Consider the following 19,271-nt stretch of genomic DNA (forward strand, 5'->3'; position numbering starts at 1 on the left):
TTTGCATGGCTTCTATACAGGCGGCTTTTGTGATGGCTGTAGAGAGCTCACTTAAAGATTTAATGGGAATTATGGAAGGTTAACCTCGCTTCCATGCTGTCTATTCCTCCAGCCCAATAAGCTACTCGGCTGGTGATAGAATGAGGTGTATTTGTCGGGTCAGGTCCTAAATTTAAGAAAACTCCCGGACCCCAATAGCCACTTGCTTCATCCTCAGTCAACATTATTCGGTCACCGCCACTGAGGCATTTCGCCACAAGTATTCCGTTTCAGTTTCACCTGGTTTTCTGCTATATCTCTCTTGCAAATTTGTCAATTGCAACGGATCCCAGGATGGTTCGCGTAGTATGTCGCGGATGACTGACCCCGAGGACCCACAGTTCTTTCTGTTTTAACAATGGGTCTGGCTTCATACTCAGGAGGATTTGTGGGGAACAAAGGGTCGCCGTCGTCTCTGGCTCGCTATCATCGGGATCACCCCAGATGTCTCCATCCCAATCTTCAGGGGATACTATTAGTTTCCTAATCTGTACAATGTCGGGGGCGGGAGCCTGTATAAGCATCATCTCGACCTTTCTCCCAACTTTTTGTCTTTTTTCCTTTTCCTCCTGTAACTGTTTCTGCAGTTGTTCAATTTTAAAAGATAGTAACAACTCAGTTGCCTTTCTACCTTCTATTTCCTTCTAGGTCCTGCTCCTTTTTATTTCTGTTGTCTCTTTCCTGATGTGCAGCTTCTAAACAGGCACCTAGCATCTTGCAGATAATTCCTTTCCTTTTTCCATCTTTCGTGTGGCCTCTAGTTACTTTTAGGTGTTCTTCAATGGCTTCCCAATTATGCCAATTGTCACGAGTCCATTCTGCTGAGAATTTGGGACTTGGATTCACTCCATGCCTCCGTAAATAATCAGTGATACTACTTGCCATCCTGCCGACTACGCCAATTTGTCGCGGATGGAGTGAGCGTGCACTTCACTCGTAAGAGAGAAGTAAAAATATAGTTTATTGATACAGAATAGGAGTTAACAAAGTTCAATGCGACAGTGTTTTAACAAGATTCGATGGCGAGGCACACTTGATTATTTACTGCATAGAGGACAGGGTCAGACAAAACTGTCAGGAGACCCTCCCGTTGAGTCATGAGGTTCGGAAGGATCCCCTTGCTTTCTAAACTCCTTCTCAGAGAGGAGTCTAGGTGCGGCTAGATCCAGTCCTAGTCCCAGACTTGGTCAACGGTTTATATCTAAAGGATTATATATGCGCAATCAATCCTTTATATCACTTAGCTAAGATTTCAAAGTTTAGCATGCTATTAGTCACTTACCGAGGATCTGTTGCGGCAAGGAATCTCTCAACCTCGAGGAGTAACCTTGAGAGGCGTCCCTGCTCAAGGGGAGATCCTGGCGTGCAGCCCGCTGCCGTGCAGGAGAGCTCAAAGGGCTCTTGGGCTGCTCACTATTTATGGGGATAAGATGATTGACCCATAGTCATATTTACATGCCGACCACAGGTTTTAATTTCTTCGTGGTGCTGCGTTGCACAATAGCCCTAGGCTATTGTGTTGTTATCTGTCTCCTGAATTCACTTTGAGCTGATGCAGCCATCGTGACCAGATGCATCCATTACAATCACCGCTGGTGGTTATCACCTAAGCAGGGTTACAGGAGATAAAGGTCGGGGGCAGGGGAAGCACACCGTCACATCTCTGTCTCTCTGTCTCTCTCTCTACTTCTGATTAAATGGGGTTACATTAAAAACATTCTTACCAAAAGCTCTTCCCACTAAAGAAAACATTATGAAAAGTAACAGCATTTAACATTAGGCAAAGAAGGAGAGGCGGTGGGGTAGCCCTGTATGTTGTGGAGTCTTTTGATTGTCTAGAGCTTAATGACGGTGATGAGAGGGTTCAGTGTTTATGGGTAAGAATCAGGGGGAAGGCCAACAAGGCAGGTACCATGGTGGGAGTCTGTTACAGACCACCCAACCAGGATGAAGCAGCAGATGGAATATTCTATAAGCAGATGGCAGAAGTCTCACAACTGCTAGCCCTTGTTCTTGCGGGGGACTTCAACTTACCAGATCTCTGCTGGAAATACAATACAGCAGAGAGGAAAGAGTCTAGGAGGTTCCTGGATTGTGTGGCAGGCAACTTCCTGACACAGCTGGTGAGTGAGCCAACTAGGGAAGGCATCCCGCTGGGCCTGTTGTTTGTGAACAGAGAAGGACTTGTGGGTGCTGTGATGGTTGGAGGCCATCTTGGGCATAGAGATCACAAAATGATCGAGTTTTTGATTCTTGGAGAAGCAAGGAGGGGGGTCAGCAGAACTGCTGCCTTGGACTTCCAGAGGGCAGACTTTGGTCTGTTTAGGAGACTGGTTGACAGAGTCCCCTGGGAGGCAGTCCTGAAGGGCAAAGAGTCCAGGAAGGCTGGACATTCTTCAAGAAGGAAATCTTAAAGGTGCAGGAACAGGCTGTCCCCATGTGCCAAAAGACGAGCTGGCAGGGAAGAAGACTGGCCTGGCTGAACAGAGAGCTTTGGCTGGAACTCAGGAAAAAAAAGGAGAGTTTATGACCTTTGGAAGAAGGGTGAGGCAACTCAGGAGGACTACAAGGGTGTCGTGAGGTTATGCAGGGAGAAAATGAGAAGGGTCAAAGCCCAGCTAGTTCTTAATCTGACTACTGCCATAAAAGACAATAAAAAATGTTTCTATAACTACATTAGCAACAAAAGGAGGGCTAAGGACAATCTCCATCCTTTATTGGATGTGGGGGGAAATACAGTGACAAAGGATGAGGAAAAGGCTGAGATACTTAATGCCTTCTTTGCCTCAGTCTTTAATAGCAAGACCAGTTGTTCTTCAGGTACCCAGCCCCTGAGCTGGAAGAGAGGGACAGGGAGCAGAATGACGCCCCCATAATCAAAGGGGAAATGTTTAGTGACCTGCTACACCCCTTAGACACACACAGGTCTATGAGGCCAGATGGGATCCACCCCAGGGTTCTGAGGGAGCTGGCAGAAGTGCTCACCAAGCCACTTTCAATCCTTTATCAGCAGTCCTGGCTAACTGGGGAGGTCCCAGTTGACTGGAAGTTAGCAAATGTGACACCCATCTACAAGAAGGGCCAGAAGGAGGATCTGGGGAACTACAGGCCTGTCAGTCTGACCTCGGTGCTGGGGAATGTTATGGAGTAGATCATCCTGAATGCCATCATGCAGCACCTACAGGACAACCAGGTGATCAGGGCCAGTCAGCATGGGTTTATGAAAGGCAGGTCCTGACTAACCTGATCTCCTTCTATGACAAGGTGACCCGCCTAGTGGATGAGGGAAAGGCTGTGGATATTGTCTACCTAGACTTCAATAAAGCCTTCGACACCATTTCCCACAGCATTCTCCTGGAGAAACTGGCTGCTCATGGCTTGGACAGGCATACTCTTTGCTGAGTAAACAACTGGCTGGATGGCTAGGCCCAAAGAGTGGTGGTGAATGAAGTTAAATCCAGTTGGTGGGCGGTCACAAGTGGTATCCCCCAGGGCTCAGTATTGGGGCCAGTTCCGTTCAATATCTTCATCAGTGATCTGGAGGGGATCAAGGGGATCAAGTGCACCCTCAGTAAGCTTGCAGACCACACCAAGTTGTGCAGGAGTGTTGATCTGCTTGAGGGTAGGAAGGCTCTGCAGAGGGATCTGGACAGGCTGGATCAACGGGCTGAGGCCAATTATATGAGGTTCAACAAGGCCAAGTGCCAGATCCTACACTTGGGTCACAACAACCCCATGCAACGCTACAGGCTTGGAGAAGAGTGGCTGGAAGGCTGCCTGGCAGAAAAGGACCTGGGGGTGCTGGTCAATAGCCAGCTGAATATGAGCCAGCAGTGTGTCCAGGTGGCCAAGAAGGCCAACGGCATCCTGGCTTGTATCAGAAATAGTGTGGCCAGCAGGACTAGGGAAGTGATCGTGCCCCTGTACTTGGCACTGGTGAGGCTGCACCTCGAATGCTGTGTTCAGTTTTGGGCCCCTCACTACAAGAGAGACATTGAGGTGCTGGAGCGTGTCCAGAGAAGGGGAACAAAGCTGGTGAAGGGTGTGGAACACAAGTCTGATGAGGAGCGTCTGAGGGAACTGGGGTTGTTTAGCCTGGAGAAAAGGAGGCTGAGGGGAGACCTTATCGCTCTCTACAACTACCTGAAAGGAGGTTGTAGAGAAGTGGGGGTTGGTCTCTTCTCCCAGGTAACAAGTGATAGGGCAAGAGGAAACAGCCTCAAGTTGCACCAGGGGAGATTTAGATTGGCTGTTAGGAACAATTTCTTCACTGAAAGTGTTGTCAAGCATTGGGACAGGCTGCCCAGGGAAGTTGTGGTGTCACCATGCCTGAAGGTATTTAAAACACGTGTAGACGTGGTGCTTAGGGACATGGTTTAGGGGTGGACTTGGCAGTATTAGGTTAATGGTTGGACTTGATGATCTTGAAGGTCTATCCCAACCTAAACAATTCCATGATTCTATGATTTACTTGGAATTACTTACTTTAATTTCAAATAAGATTTTGTTGGGAAAGTCTTTTCAGCTTCAGGATGGAATTTCTGTTTGGAGACAGCAGGAGCAGGTGCCAGGTAAAGCAAATAGCTTAGGCTACCTGGGAGACATGGGTTCACATCTGTTCTCCAGTGAATATTTATTTACCCCAAGCAGAACAGCTCTGACTGGAGAGACTTCCATCTTAAAATCATTAAGACCCTGGGCTGGTGTCGTGGTTTAACCCCAGCCAGCAACTAAGCACCACCCAGCCACTTGCTCACTCCCCCCCAGTGGGATGGGGGAGAGAATCAGAAGAGGAAAAGTGAGAAAGCTCGTGGGTTGAGATAAAGACGGTTTAGTAAGCAAAGCAAAAGCCGTGCACGCAAGCAAAGCAAAACAAGGAATTCATTCACTCCTTCCCATGGGCAGGCAGGTGTTCAGCCATCTCCAGGAAAGCAGGGCTTCATAATGCATAATGGTTACTTGGGAAGACAAAACACCATAACTCTGAACTTCCCCTCTCTTCCTTCTTCTTCCCCCAGCTTTATATGCTGTGCATGACATCATATGGTATGGTATATCTGTTTAGTCAGTTGGGGTCAGCAGTCCCAGCTGTGTCCCCTCTCAACTTCTTGTGCACCTGGCAGTGTATGGGAAGCTGAAAAGTCCTTGACTACGCTTCTCCAAAGTGAGCTTATCCTTGGGCCACAATCCCTTCAGAGGTATAGCTGCTGCAGCACAGACAAAACCATGGCCACAGACGCTTCTAGATGTACCTGCTCTGGCATGGGCTTATCCATGGCCACAGACGCTGTGCAGTGTCCTGCTCCCACATGGACTCATCCGCAGGTCACAATCCCTTCAACTTGAGTTCACACTGGTGTTGCAGCCCATCCAGTACAGCAGCACAGAAACAGCAGTGATGCCCTGGCCATCTGCCAGCCCAGGCGCATCACCATTGCTATTCTCAAAATGTTCCCAGGCACAGCAGAATAAGGTGATAAGCAGGAGAGCAGTACAGCAAGCAGCAAAAGCAAAAAGCAGCCACTAACGAGCATTAGACTCTCACATGCAGTAAGGCAGCAAGCCCCATGGCAAGCACAGAGCCTGTCAATTAAAAGCTAAACAGCAATAACAGCTACAAACTTGATCTAACACATTCCAGTCAAATCTGTCATTATCTTAAACCCTTTGAGCCCCACATTGGGCACCAAAAAGGACTGTCGGGATTTAACCCCAGCCAGCAACTAAACACCACACAGCCACTCGCTCACTCCCCCCTGGTGGGATGGGGGAGAGAATCAGAAGAGGAAAAGTGAGAAAACTCGTGGGTTGAGATAAAGACAGTTTAGTAAGTAAAGCAAAAGCCGCACACGCAAGCAAAGCCAAACAAGGAATTCATTCACTACTTCCCATGGGCAGGCAGGTGTTCAGCCATCTCCAGGAAAGGAGGGCTCCATCATGCATAATGGTTACTTGGGAAGACAAAACACCATAACTCTGAACATCCCCCCCTTCCTTCTTCTTCCCCCAGCTTTATATGCTGAGCATGATGTCACACGGTATGGAATATGCCTTTGGTCATTTGGGGTCAGCATTCCCAGCTGTGTCCCCTCTCAACTTCTTGTGCACCTGGCAGAGCATGGGAAACTGAAAAGTCCTTGACTATTGTAAGCATTACTTAGCAACAACTAAAACATCTCTGTGTTATAAACACGGTTTTCAGCACAAATCCGAAAGATAGCTCCATACTAGCTACTATGAAGAAAATTAACTCTATCCCAGCCAAAACCAGCACAGTGTGGAAAGGTGCTCTTTTGGGAGAACAGAAGAGAAGGAACTGAACCTGGCTTCCCTATGATTTGAATGTGAACCACTAATTACTGAACTGTTTGGGATTGGAGGACATAGGCGAGGAAGAGGTGTAGGACATTTTTGGTTAATTTCTGTAGAGTAAATTTAAAAAAAAAATGTTTGATGAGAAAAAGTGGAAGTCCCGAAGTCTGTGAGACAATAGGGCCATGTCCATCACTAGTTTCCTCTACAGATTAGGCACTTAGTTGCAAGTATAGCTGAAACCCCTCTGAAGCAGAGGGCTCACCAGCCAAGCCATCATGGCAACAAGGCTTCCTGCTATCTGGAAAAAGTGAGTGGCTGTGGCTGACCAGGCAGATTCAGTCCACACACCTGGGCATCTCATAAAATGACAAAGTTCTTCAGCTAGCTCCTCAGCTATAACAGAAGCCCCATTAGGGCTATCTGAATTTGGAACATTTCGCAATTTCTAGGCCCAGTTATGCACCCAACCTCCAAAATGGGATAAGATGTGAGTATGCACTATGCACTCTGATTTCCACATTAGGAAAATCTGTCCATACCCATCAGAGTATGAGAGCCACTATTCACTCCAGCAGTGAGGTCTACACACAGATTGGGTAGATGTAAACCAGATGCTGTTAACTGGATTTTCCCCAAGAGGGTAAGTCATTGGAGAACGAATGGGCACAACATGGTGATCTCACAGTTTGTCCTGGGGGAATGCACTGCTTTCTGGTTTTAAAAAACTTATTCCAATCACCCACAGCTCAGCCTTGGGTCCCCAGAACTTCTTCAGTTTTCCCAACAAATTAAATTTAGAACCTCTATGGCCTTACAACTGAAGGGAAATGAAGAGTTTTCGCTGCCTTTTGTTTGGGGATCTCAGCTGACAGCTCTCTGACTCCAGCGCACTGGAGTCTTCCCTGTAATAACTCTGGCTTCACAGCTACAAGATAAGCTGTGTTGGGACCTACTTCTTTTCACTGAGTCTTGCATGGGGGAAAAAACACTATAGACTCAGTTTCAGGCTAATTTTCTTACATTGGCTATATGGATGTATGGATGCCATGCTGTCTGTAAGGCAGAACTCAGATTTCAAAACATTTTGTTCTGAAACCTCTAAATGCTAACTCTCCTATTAGGAAGCTCTAATCAGCAGTGAACGTACTATGGTGTTTTCCAGCAGAAAAAGCAATAGTGTGCATCCAAAGGCTGAGTCAGTGCTAGAGGATACAAAACAGACGATAGACAGAATGCAGCTGGCTTGTTAAAGCCAGCATTTTTCAAGGATCAGGCATGATATCTGCATAAGAACCTTAGTACCAAAAAGACAGGAATCATGAGCTAGGAATGAATCAAGGATGTATTAAATGTGTCACCCACAATCCACTGTAAATATATATATACGTGTACACTTGAAAGTTCATTTTATGCAGGCAGAAGTCATAAAGAAAGGGTTCAGGGTCAGGATAGTTCACAGCAGACATGCTAGTGAAAGGATCTATCTGGCTCATATGAAGAAGAAAAAATGTCAGTAGAAATAAGTATGGCATGATTGCTTGGGAGGACCATCTACAGTGCTGCTTATAACAAAGCTCTCATGGGAAAGAACAGGGTCTGCAAGGAAGTGAGGTCCCTCTGAAGAGTGCTGATTAATTTGCTTCTCTTTGGATGTCAGTTCTGTGGTTCTGCCCTCCTTTGTTGTACTGGGACAGCTGAAACACTGGGTGGTGGAGCCAAGGGGAACTTTTTCAAGGGACAGGATTTTTCTAGTTATTAGTACATCAGCTCTGCTATTAATCAGACAGAGGTCTTAGACCAGATTTCAGCACATTTTAATTTTCTGTAATTTTGACATATCCCAGGTATGCAGCATTCTTTTTAGCTATTATCACAAGGTATCTCCTACACTTAAAACTCTGAAATAACAGTGTGTGCTGTTCTTTGTGTATATATATATATCAGTTCTGTTAACTTTGTCAGCTCACCTTTGCAAAAGCCAGATTAGTAACGTAACTCTAGGCTAAACTGATTGGGCTAAAGTTTTCCTGACTGCCCAAGGCCTTTGGGTGTCTCAAGGATACTCCTGTGGGCTATCTGAAATCCATTGCTATTTCAAAATAGAAGAGATGTAAGAAAAGAAACCCTAATCCCACTGGAATAAATTGTACTATTTCCCTCAAATTACATTCCACTTTATATCTGATCAGTCCCAAAAAAGTGTTTTACCTGTAATTTTAAGTATTTCAGAGGAGAAAATGGAACGGATTGTCAGGGTTATCTTCAGCTTTTTGTTGTTGTTGTTGTCCTTCTGATGTTTAGATAAACAGTTACTTCTTTTCTAGCTATCCAGACTTTTATGCCATTTTTCCAAGCAACCTACATAATAATTATTATTATTTGTCAGAGAAGATCTCCTTTCCACTTATCCTAGTCTTTGTTCTCCAAGTGGAAAATTATGCAACTCCTAAGTCCGTATAACTATTTTGTATTTTCTCTGTAATGTGTGTTACTGAAAGTTGAGCAAAGAAATAACATTTTCCACCTGGAACAGAAATCAGTAATCTGGAGTGTTTGTTGTATAGCCAAGGACTATCTCATGGGGAAATCTCTTTGTCAACACAGAGAAGTTCTTACCTTTTTTATGGGATGCTTCTATTCAAGATGAGGAACATATCCCATGACTTCAGACAATCTTTACATTTTCTGGACCTTTATCACTAAGTAAATTTGAATTCCTGCTTAATAAAAGACGTAATTTTGATAAAACTCTTCAAAATAAGTAATTTAACATTACCAAATTTTTGATTGCTAAAGAGATTTTTTTTCCAAACAATGCAAATTACTAGAAATGGCATAAGCAGGAAGACCAAAATATTTATAACTACTAGTAGAACTACTATTAAAGCTTCCTAGAGGCTATTAGTGCCCCCTTTGGAAAGTGATAAAAGTATCTCCTTCAATTTCATGATCTCATACAATATTGTCATCAGAAGAATGTTTCTTCCCCTGTTGCTATTTTTAGTCAGATTTAACTTTTATCCCTTCGCCAGCCATAGTTTTCAACACTTCTTCATGCACGTAGCACAGTGGTTACCTAAAACAAATTTTGAACAACCACAAATTAGACTACGACCAGGTAGAGGAAAGCAGGCTGGCTGAGAACTAAATAAAGACAATATGAGTATTAATGCAATTTTATTTATAGTGAATAGCTTGATTTTCAGATGTGTTTAAGCAAAGATTCGTTCTGCTTTCAGAAGGAATCAAAAGGCGATTATGAACTGGAAACTGAATCTGAACATTTAAACAGAAGATAGAGAACTGATGGGGGTAATAACTTTGATAGGTTATGTGTATGGATATATCCCTGTGCAGTATGTATGTGTCTGTGTATGAAAACACACCATTAAACGCATTCTCTTTCAGCTTCTCAGTGGTATGGATTGAAAACAATTGTTAAGTGCAGTAGAACTGTTCTGGAGACATTACTACACAAATAAGTTTGTTTTCATAGTCATCCCAAATTGCACTTTTTGACATTGCATTGAGTGGAAAAGCCACAATCCCTGTTTCTGGGAGTTTCTGAATCAGTTGTAAAAAAAAGGATAAACCTGATTTAGCTATTTCTTGTTATGGGTAGAGAATTAAACCTATGCATTTATTTCGCATTTCGCTGTAAAATAAAGCAGAGCAGACAGCAACTGCAGAAAGTAGTCTTTGAGACAAGGGTCAGCATTTGTTTTATTTATAGGAGTTATTAGCTTACCTGAACTGAAGTGCGTTTCAGTTACACCTTAAAGTGTTTCTCCCTTTACCTGTGAGTCAGATCTGTTGTTGAGAGCTCTCTTAGCAACGGACTCCCTTAGTGCTCTCTCAGCAGGAATGAAACACCTCCATCGTGTGGTCAACTGCGAAAAATCAGATTTTTTTTTTCTAAAAACCGGCTAAAGACCGGTGGCGGGAGGCTACTGCCTTCCCACGGCTGCCTTGCCCCCTCCGGCTCTGGCGGTGGGCAGGCTCACCCATCCCTCCACCCTTAAACACAAGGAATTTCCATCTTCTCTTTGGATGAGGCATAGATACAGAAACACAATCTGGAAAAATACTGAAGACAAGATGTTTCAAGGGAGTATAAAGCCCTACCCCACGGTGTCTGTTCAGAGTGATTAGGAAATAATTATTTTCCCCTTTCTATTATTTTTTGCCAAGCCCAACCACACAGCTACTGTATCCCTCAAATTAATTACAAACAAGAAATCAACCCTAAAGTGTAAACTGATTCCAGGTACAGGGAAATTGTTAATCAGAAATTGCCAATCGGTTTCAAGAGAAGATGACAAAATACATTACTGTGCCTGCCTCATTATGCAACCAAAGTCAATTTTAACAAGTCCCTTAGATGTCCTTTTATCATGTTTTAAGATGCTGTAAGTGTTCTGTTTTGTAGAAATACAATCAGTGGCCAGACACCTTCTTTTCTCACTAGCAGCAGATATAAGAATCCAAGTTAAAATTTTAAGTCTTTCTTTAACCAGCCATGGATAATTAAGGCAGAGAACAGGCAGCTGTGACTCAGTATGCTATTGAGGACAACAGTAATTCAAGGACTAAGTAATACAGGCCTTTTTTTCCCCCATGTTCTTCTGGACAGCCCTTAGATATGACAGTATAATCTAATGCAACACTTGCTTGAAGCCTGTACCATGCTTTAATCCTACCACACTTCTTTTTGCTGTTCCTCTTCAGAGTTACTATCCTTCTTACCCTCCCTCCTTATCAACACCAAACTCTTCATTGCAAGCTAAGTTTCTTTCTTCCATACCCCTCTATGTGACCAAGTGTTTTTAACAGGGAACTAAGCAGGGAATTTTCTCTTTAATATGGTTTTATAGTGCAGGTTTTGGTTAGCTCTATCTTAAATGAGACATTAGGAGCCATATCAAGTGTCTTGCTAACACCATGTTTATGTCAAGCTTTTCTCAAGTCAGGAAAATATGCTTCAGTCTGTGCAAGTGAGTAACATGATCACATTGTTCCCTTTCTATCTCACATCAGTGACTTAGGGGCTCTGCAAGCAGAGACATGGCTGCCCCACAACATCCACGCCAATGCTGGAATGGCAGCACATTGAAGAAAATGTAGAAAATCCACTTTGCCTTCCCAATTACAACATTTTCCCTTCTGGAAAGCTATTGACAGGCTTTGCTCCAACAGTGCCATTTTTCAACAGACTTTGAACCATTTCTCTCAGCTTGCTAAATACCACATATTGCACAGACCTGCTGTTTTTCTATGCTCTAAGTATTTTACTACCAGACAGGGATTCATTTTTTTTTTATTCTTTTCTTTTCTTTTTTCAGAGGCGTGCAGCTGATAATCTGAGAAGACATCATCAATACCAGGTACAGGCCCATGTTTATTTTTTTAGCAATTATTTTTCTATGCCTTGAAAAGGTCTTCAGGAGGGAAAAAAGGAAGAATTTGATTAGAAAACAGGAGAAAAAAAAAGAAAAAAAACCCACAAAACGCATACTTATTTCATCCTCAGCAAGCAAGCATAGTATTTCTGGTGTTCAAACAACAGCATTTGAGAAGTAGGGTTGTCTACTTTTGGGGTGCAAAAGGATATTTCCTAGAGCAATAATATACTAACCAGTATTTTGCCCACCATAACATGGATTGCCTTTAAACACAGTCCCACCTCCCTGCTGGGATTCATCAGGATCATATGCGCAGCTCACTGACATACTCCATCAGAACCTGCTGTCCATCTCTCCGGCTCTGGTCCCCCATAGGCAACTTACTGTCCCTTAATAACCCCTCTGCCTAGATCCCCTGCAAGCTGTTCTTCTTCTCCATCTTCCAGCTTCAGTCTCTGATTTTTTGAGATTATTGGGGCACAAGGAATATTTTTCAGATTTATTTTCAATTTTTGTTGTGTTAAAAGGGCTGCAAGTTAAACAAGATGTGGGCTGTACACTTGTAGGTTTTGTAATTAATGGATTCCATATGGGAAATGACTAGGTAAACTAGGACTTTTCCAACCTGAAAAAGAGACAGTAAGATACAACAGGGAGCTATAAAATCATGGGGAAGGTGAACACAGAGCAGCTGTTTACCATCTATCCGCAAACTGAATACCAGACACATACTAGGCTGCATGAGTAAAGCTGTAGGCAGTACTTTGAGGGAAGTGATTATTCTCCTCCAGCCCACACTTCTAAGACTCTATCTGGAGCAGTGTGTCCTGTTTTGGACCCCCCACTACAAGAAAGATGTTAACAAACTAGAAGGAAACCAGTAAAGGGCCACCAAAATGGTTAGAGGGCTAACATAAAAGGAGAAGCTCGGATTTCAGCCTGGAGTAGGTTAGGGGGGATCTAATTGCTGTTTTCAACAACATAGTGGGTGGTTAGAGAGAAGAAGGAGCCAGATTTTTCTCGGAGGTGCACAGCAAAAGAATAGGAGTCAATGGACACAAGTTGTAGGATGGAAAATTCCGTAAGGAAAATCATCATCACAGTGAGGGTAGTAAAGAATTAGAAAAAGTTTCTCAGGGAGGCTGCAGCATCTTCACCCTTGGAGATATTCAGCACTTGACTGGACATGGCCCTGAGCTAGATCAGGCAGCCTCCAGGCATCCCTTCCAACCTAAATAATTTTAGGATTCTTAGAAGTAGAAGGCAACAATGGAAACTATCAGAGAGCAGGTTAAAAATAAACAAAACCTCAAAAGTAATCTTTTTCCAGCTATACCATGGAATGCATTGGCAGAGGATTTGTGGATGCTGAAAGTTTACATGAGTTCAAAACACATAGGAAAACCTGTCACAGCCCATTAAACCTAGAGCTATCATTTCTGATTCAGAAAGTCTCTGAATCTCACATTGCAGAAGGCTTGGGAGAGTATAGCTGGAAATAACATTATACAACTGCACTAGACTTACACTCCTCATGAGGCATCAGCAACTGCTCACTGTCATGTTACTGGCATGAGACATACCTTTGGTGAAACCCAATACAATCATTCTCAGGATAATTAATATCACCGCTTTCCATTGAAAAGTAGAACAAATTTTGAATCAGATCTAAGATCTATATGTTTTTTGTCATGTTTCTGAAGCACAAAGAAGTCCAAGTGAGTGTAGGTTTAGTAACTAATACCAAGAAAGCTAACACAATATTTTATATTTTTAGGAAGTTATGAGAAATCTGGTTAAGAGATATGTTGCAGCAATGATAAGAGATGCCAAAACTGAGGAAGGACTGACAGAAGAAAATTTTAAGGTATGTGATAATTTATATGTTTATAGGTGTTTTAGTAAGATATTATAAGACTGTGAAGCATATTTCTCAAAATCCCCAGTGGTTCAGGTAGCATATAACTTGATTCCTAGAGCAGTGTCTATGTCCTGATGGACCACACACAGAAAGTATTGCACATGGACTCCAGCAAGTCTCCTTCTTTCTTTAGATAGAGAAATAGTCAATTTTATCAACTAGTTCGAATTGTGCCCATGTAAGGGGACAGGAAAGTGGGACTAAGTGTGTGTAACAATATATTTGCTAAAGCAAGATGCAAATAGTTTCAGCACCTTAGGAAATAGAATTTTTCTGCTATAGAGTGCTGTTGTGCATTTATTTGTACACAGAACACCTTTTGTATGACTTAAAAGATGGAAAACTTAAATAAGCAGTCAAATATTAAAATCCTTTGACACAGAAGAAGTGAACAGGGCCGTATATATCACAATGTTTAGATCCATCACTATGTATTTCTAGCATAAAACATTTTTGTTACTATTGGGGCCTCAAACTCTAAACTTTCAAAATGATATTCATCTGCCTCATCTTACGCACACAGAAGATACAGCCAGAGCCTGAGCTAATTGCTTCATTATTGCTTCATTCAGATCACCTTGAGTGCTATCACACGGCACCTACAGGACAATCAGGTTATCAGGGCCAGTCAGCATGGGTTTATGAAAGGCAGGTCCTGCCTGACTAACCTGATCTCCTTCTATGACAAGGTGATCTGCCTAGTGGATGAGGGAAAGGCTGTGGATGTTGTCTACCTAGACTTCAGTAAAGCCTTTGACACAGTTTCCCACAGCATTCTCCTGGAGAAACTGGCTGCTCATGGCTTGGACTGGTGTACTCTTCGCTGGGTAAAGAACTGGCTGGAGGGCTGGGCCCAAAGAGTGGTGGTGAATGGAGTTAAATCCAGTTGGTGGCCGGTCACAAGCGGTGTTCCCCAGGGCTCAATACTGGGGCCAGTTCTATTTAATATCTTTATGAATGATCTGGTTGAGAGGATCGTGTGCACCCTCAGTGAGTTTGCAGATGACACCAAGTTGGGCAGGAGTGTTGATCTACTTGAGGGTAGGAAGGTTTAACAGAGGGATCTGGACAGGATGGATCAACAGGCTGAGGCCATTTGTGTGAAATTCAACAAGGCCAAGTGCCGCATACTGCACTTGGGTCACAACAACCCCATGCAACACTACAGGCTTGGGGAAGAGTGCCTGGAAAGCTGCCAGGCAGAAAAGGACCTGGGAGTGCTGGTCAATAGCCAGCTGAATATGAGCCAGCAGTGTGTCCAGGTGGCCAAGAAGGCCAACGGCATCCTGGCTTGTATCAGAAATAGTGTGGCCAGCAGGACTAGGGAAGTGATCGTGCCCCTGTACTCAGCACTGGTGAGGCCACACCTCGAATGCTGTGTTCAGTTTTGGGCCCCTCACTACAAGAGAGACATTGAGGTGCTGGAGCGTGTCCAGAGAAGGGCAACGAAGCTGGTGAAGGGTGTAGAGCTCAAGTCTGATGAGGAGCGGCTGAGGGAACTGGGGTCGTTTAGCCTGGAGAAAAGGAGGCTGAGGGGAGACCTTATCACTCTCTACAACTACCTGAAAGGAGATTGTAGAGAGGTGGGGGTTGGTCTCTTCTCCCAGGTAACAAGCGACAGGCCTTAAGTTGCACCAGGGGAGGTTTAGATTAGCTATTAGGAACAATTTCTTCACCGAAAGTGTTGTCAAGCATTGGAACAGGCTGCCCAGGGAAGTGGTGGTGTCACCATGCCTGGAGGTTTTAAAGGACATGTAGATGTGGTGCTTAGGGACATGGTGTAGTGGTGGACTTGGCAGTGCTACGTTAACAGTTGGATTTGATGATCTTAAAGGTCCTTTCCAACCTAAATGTTTCCATGATTGTATGCTGAAATTCATGTCGATGAGAGGCCTGGAAAGCAGAGCTCCTCTTCCGCTCTTCATTTTAAGGGAGGTAGCTATTAAAATGCAAACTACATGCAGAGGTATTTGAATTGAGAGAAAGACAAACAAAGAATTCTATTGTTTAAAATGTTAATAGTTTTGACATGCTGTAGCTGCTCCAGGATAACCTTTGCTTTGGGGCAAGGGTTTACTTGGTCATGTTTCAAATTTCAGAGAATAACTATAACCCTAGAGCCACATTAGTTTTGTCTCAGACGTCAACATTTTTCCTCTACATCCAGAAAATGCAGAGATACATCTATGTACCTCAGGTTTAGGCTGCCTTGTGTAATTCCAGAGTGCTGCATTTGCTCTTTTTAAGGATACTGCATAGCGGTATAGTTTGAAGAGATGAGATGACAGACTAAATTGTGGCCTGGAAACTAACCTCAGCTTATTGATAAGGACTTACTAAAGCTATTTAGTTTATTAAAAGATGACTAGAACACAGTTGGTATGTATGTGAATACAAAACCAGCAGGTTTTGGCTGAGAGTCATTCCTTAAAAAAAAAAAAGAAAGAAAAAAAGCTGAAATAGCCACGTTCATCACTTGCTGTGAGCTGAAGTGTCCTGTGGAAATGTGTGCCTGTCTCCTTCAATGATAGAGGGAACTTAGGTACCTAATGAATTGCCTGAGATTACGATGGGTGAATCTGGGGCCTTATTATTTGAGTGTGCTAAGGCACCGCAGCAACCCAAGTCTGAAAGCTGAACCCAGCAAACGTGAAACTGGAACTACAGGAAACCACTAGTTAGGAACCACTAGAGATCACTGCGTAAAATACTTTGGTTTAGATGCAAGAGATTTTGGAAGGCACAGTTTCTCTGAACATTAGTCTAGATTAACCACAAGCTATTTGACCACATGGTATCTGACTATTGATCTTTATTCATGCTCATGAATATTTGTTTATTCAGGCAGTTCCCTTGACTTGACCTGTACTGCTTGCAGAGGAAGGGCTTATTCAGCACAGGCAGTACTGGCATAATCTGGCCATATGAGTCTGTACTGCAAATATTAATGCTGCTTTTAGACATGAGAGTCATCTTGATAGTCATAATTCTCAGGGTTAGTGGCTTCTTCAAACAAGTGCTTTGGGATGCTGAGTTACTTAATCCCTTTCCTAAGTAAACAACAGTGTCAGAGGTTGAGGGCAATGGAGGTTCTCCCTCTTCCCACTGCATGTTTTCTGGAGAGGAGGTAGTCACCAAAAGGGTTATCAAGCACTGGAACAGGCTGCCCAGGGAAGTAGTTGAGTCACCATCCCTGGAGGTATTTAAAAGATGTGTAGACATGGTGCTTAGGGACATGGTGGACTTGGCAGTGTTAGGTTAACGGTTGGACTCAATGATCTTAAAGGTCTTTTCCAACCCAAATGATTCTATGATTATCCCTTGAGAGAAAGCTTATCCCTTGAGAGAAAATGAAGAGAAATAGGGACCTCCTGAAGGCAAGGTGCCTTCTCCTAAGACATGCCTTTAGCAGGCAGAGGTTGCACTGGCTAAAAGCAGCCTGAAATGATTAGCTCTGACTTAGCTGACAGCTTCCAAACATTAAATGGAAACGCATGAAGTCCTACCTGCACTGCTACTCACAGGGAAGTGTGCACACATGTGTATGCCTTGTGTGTGCATGTGTCCCCATGTGTATGTGTGCAAGTGATGGTGTAAAGACCTGATCAAAATGCTGTTATTATGATGGGATAATACTATCTAGCAGATTGGCTGTAGGTCTTCAAGTTGTCCATGCTCCTTCCTCCACCACTGTCGATGATTTCTGTGAGTAGTCTAGGCTAAGGCACATTTCCTCTGGAGTTTCCTCTGATAAAATTGCTTATCACTTTTCTGTCTCACCTGGAAGATCCATTAGACAGTCTGCAAAGCATCTTGAAGATGCCAGGTATTACCCAGATGGTGAAGTTTATTACTGATCACTAGCATAAGCCTTTTTTTTTTTCTTTTTTTAATTACAAGAGGAAAAGTCAAATTAGCTTTCATGCTCTGATGTTTCATCTTCCTAATTTTTAGGAGTTAAAACAAGATATTTCCAGCTTTCGTTTTGAAGTCCTGGGTTTGTTAAAAGGAAGCAAGCTGTCTAATTTGCAGACTGCAAAGATGAACAAAGACACTGCCTCTCTGTCAGAAAATGAAGAAAATATTGAGGGTGAAGGAAACAAGAAAGGAAAGAAAAAGACCTTCAGCCTTTTTGACATAACAACCATGATTCACCCAAGATCAGCCACTATTGCCTCTGAAGCACATAACGTAAGCAACGGCTCAGCAATGATGGTGTCAGAGTCCACTAAGGAAAAACAAAAGCGTGTGAATTTTGTAACAGACATAAAAAATTTTGGGTTATTTCACAGACGATCAAAAACAAACTCTGTGGAGCAGAGTACAAATAAAATATACACCGTTTCTGAAGAAGTTTCCCGCCAACAGGCAGAACAATGTGAGAAAACTGCTGAACTGGAAGAAGGAGAACTGACCATGAACTGTGAATTAAACGTCCAAAGCCCTGATGAAAAATGCGTGTTAGCTGAGTCACGAAATAACGGCGACTCTTCAGATTCACAGGAAGAGGGAAGTACTTGTGCTTCAGAAACGGAGAAAATGGAGTTACAGAACTCAGAACCAGCCACGCCGCAGGATCAGCTAGACAAGGAGTTGGACATTAGCATTGACTGTGATGGGAAACAGGAAACAATTGATCAGGGTGATTATGTGATAACAAGGTTGTGATGCTTACAGGAGGAAGCATTTACAAATATATATATTTTGCATAGTGCTTTTGGGGGGGGGATGTTTTAAGAATTATATTAGCAAATGCAGAGTTACACTTTATAGTACTCAACTGTGGCACATGATCTTGTAACATAGTAGTCAAAAGAAAGATAATACGGGGACCTTCTGTTTTGTAGCCTGCTTTAGCTTTCACGATTTGTTTTACATTTTTTAATAAATGGAAGCATCTTGTATTCTTGTACTGTTGCAATAACCCACAGAAACTTTTTAGCTATCTTTTTCAATTACAACAAATGCAATTTCTCTCATATGATAGTTGACTCCTATGATAAATATTTTTCTATGCAAATAAAAAGTAGCTTAAGAGACTTGTAAGCCTTTATTTAACTTTGTAGGTTCTTAAGAGATTCTGGGCACCATAATAATCATAAGCAGCTTCCTGTCAGCATAATTCATGTCAAGCTATTAGAATCATTTATTTAAATTGCTAGAAACTTGATTTGTTTCAAAAACTATACAGAATCAAAACATAAAGTATATTCTTTTATTTATTGAAGGAATATGAATACCCATAAATTATGAAAGCTCAGTCTATTTGATTATTTAATTACAGCTTCTCCCTCCCAGCAAGAGGATTATCACCGTCCTGATACCATTGTTAAGAATGCATTTGCAGGATTTGAAGACTGTAAAAAAATGTTTCTTATAGTAAAAGAAATATCTGTGGCTTGCTAAAAACTGATGATGTATTACTCCCTGGAAATCCATAATCACAACAGCTGCTGCTTCTTCAACCATTTATTTTTCCAAATGTGGACAACCTATGCACTTTAATATTCAACTGCTTATTAGCTTTTGCCTTCACAATATGCTCGTATTTGCTAAGAGAAAGATACTTCAGGAATAAACAAATATACAATGAT

The 19,271-nt window shown here is 42.8% G+C and overlaps 1 protein-coding gene across 5 annotated transcripts in view; it reads left to right on the forward strand.

Moving 5' to 3' along the window:
• TRPC4 (transient receptor potential cation channel subfamily C member 4) overlaps window positions 1–18,351 on the forward strand; it is a 108,772-nt gene extending 90,421 nt beyond the window's left edge. For 2 of the 5 annotated variants that reach the window (XM_072854654.1, XM_072854664.1), the window contains 4 exons: window positions 11,697–11,738; window positions 13,534–13,623; window positions 17,632–17,772; window positions 18,025–18,351. In XM_072854654.1, coding sequence (XP_072710755.1) covers window positions 11,697–11,738; window positions 13,534–13,623; window positions 17,632–17,772; window positions 18,025–18,345 — 594 coding nt within the window. In that variant the 3' untranslated portion in view covers window positions 18,346–18,351. Of the gene's footprint in view, window positions 1–11,696; window positions 11,739–13,533; window positions 13,624–17,631 lie in introns of all 5 variants that reach the window. The other 3 variants (XM_072854643.1, XM_072854672.1, XM_072854656.1) reach the window with 2 other exon arrangements.
• The last annotated feature ends 920 nt before the right edge of the window (window positions 18,352–19,271 follow it).

Source organism: Ciconia boyciana, chromosome 1 (genome assembly GCF_034638445.1).
Source record: "Ciconia boyciana chromosome 1, ASM3463844v1, whole genome shotgun sequence".
NCBI lineage: Eukaryota > Metazoa > Chordata > Aves > Ciconiiformes > Ciconiidae > Ciconia > Ciconia boyciana.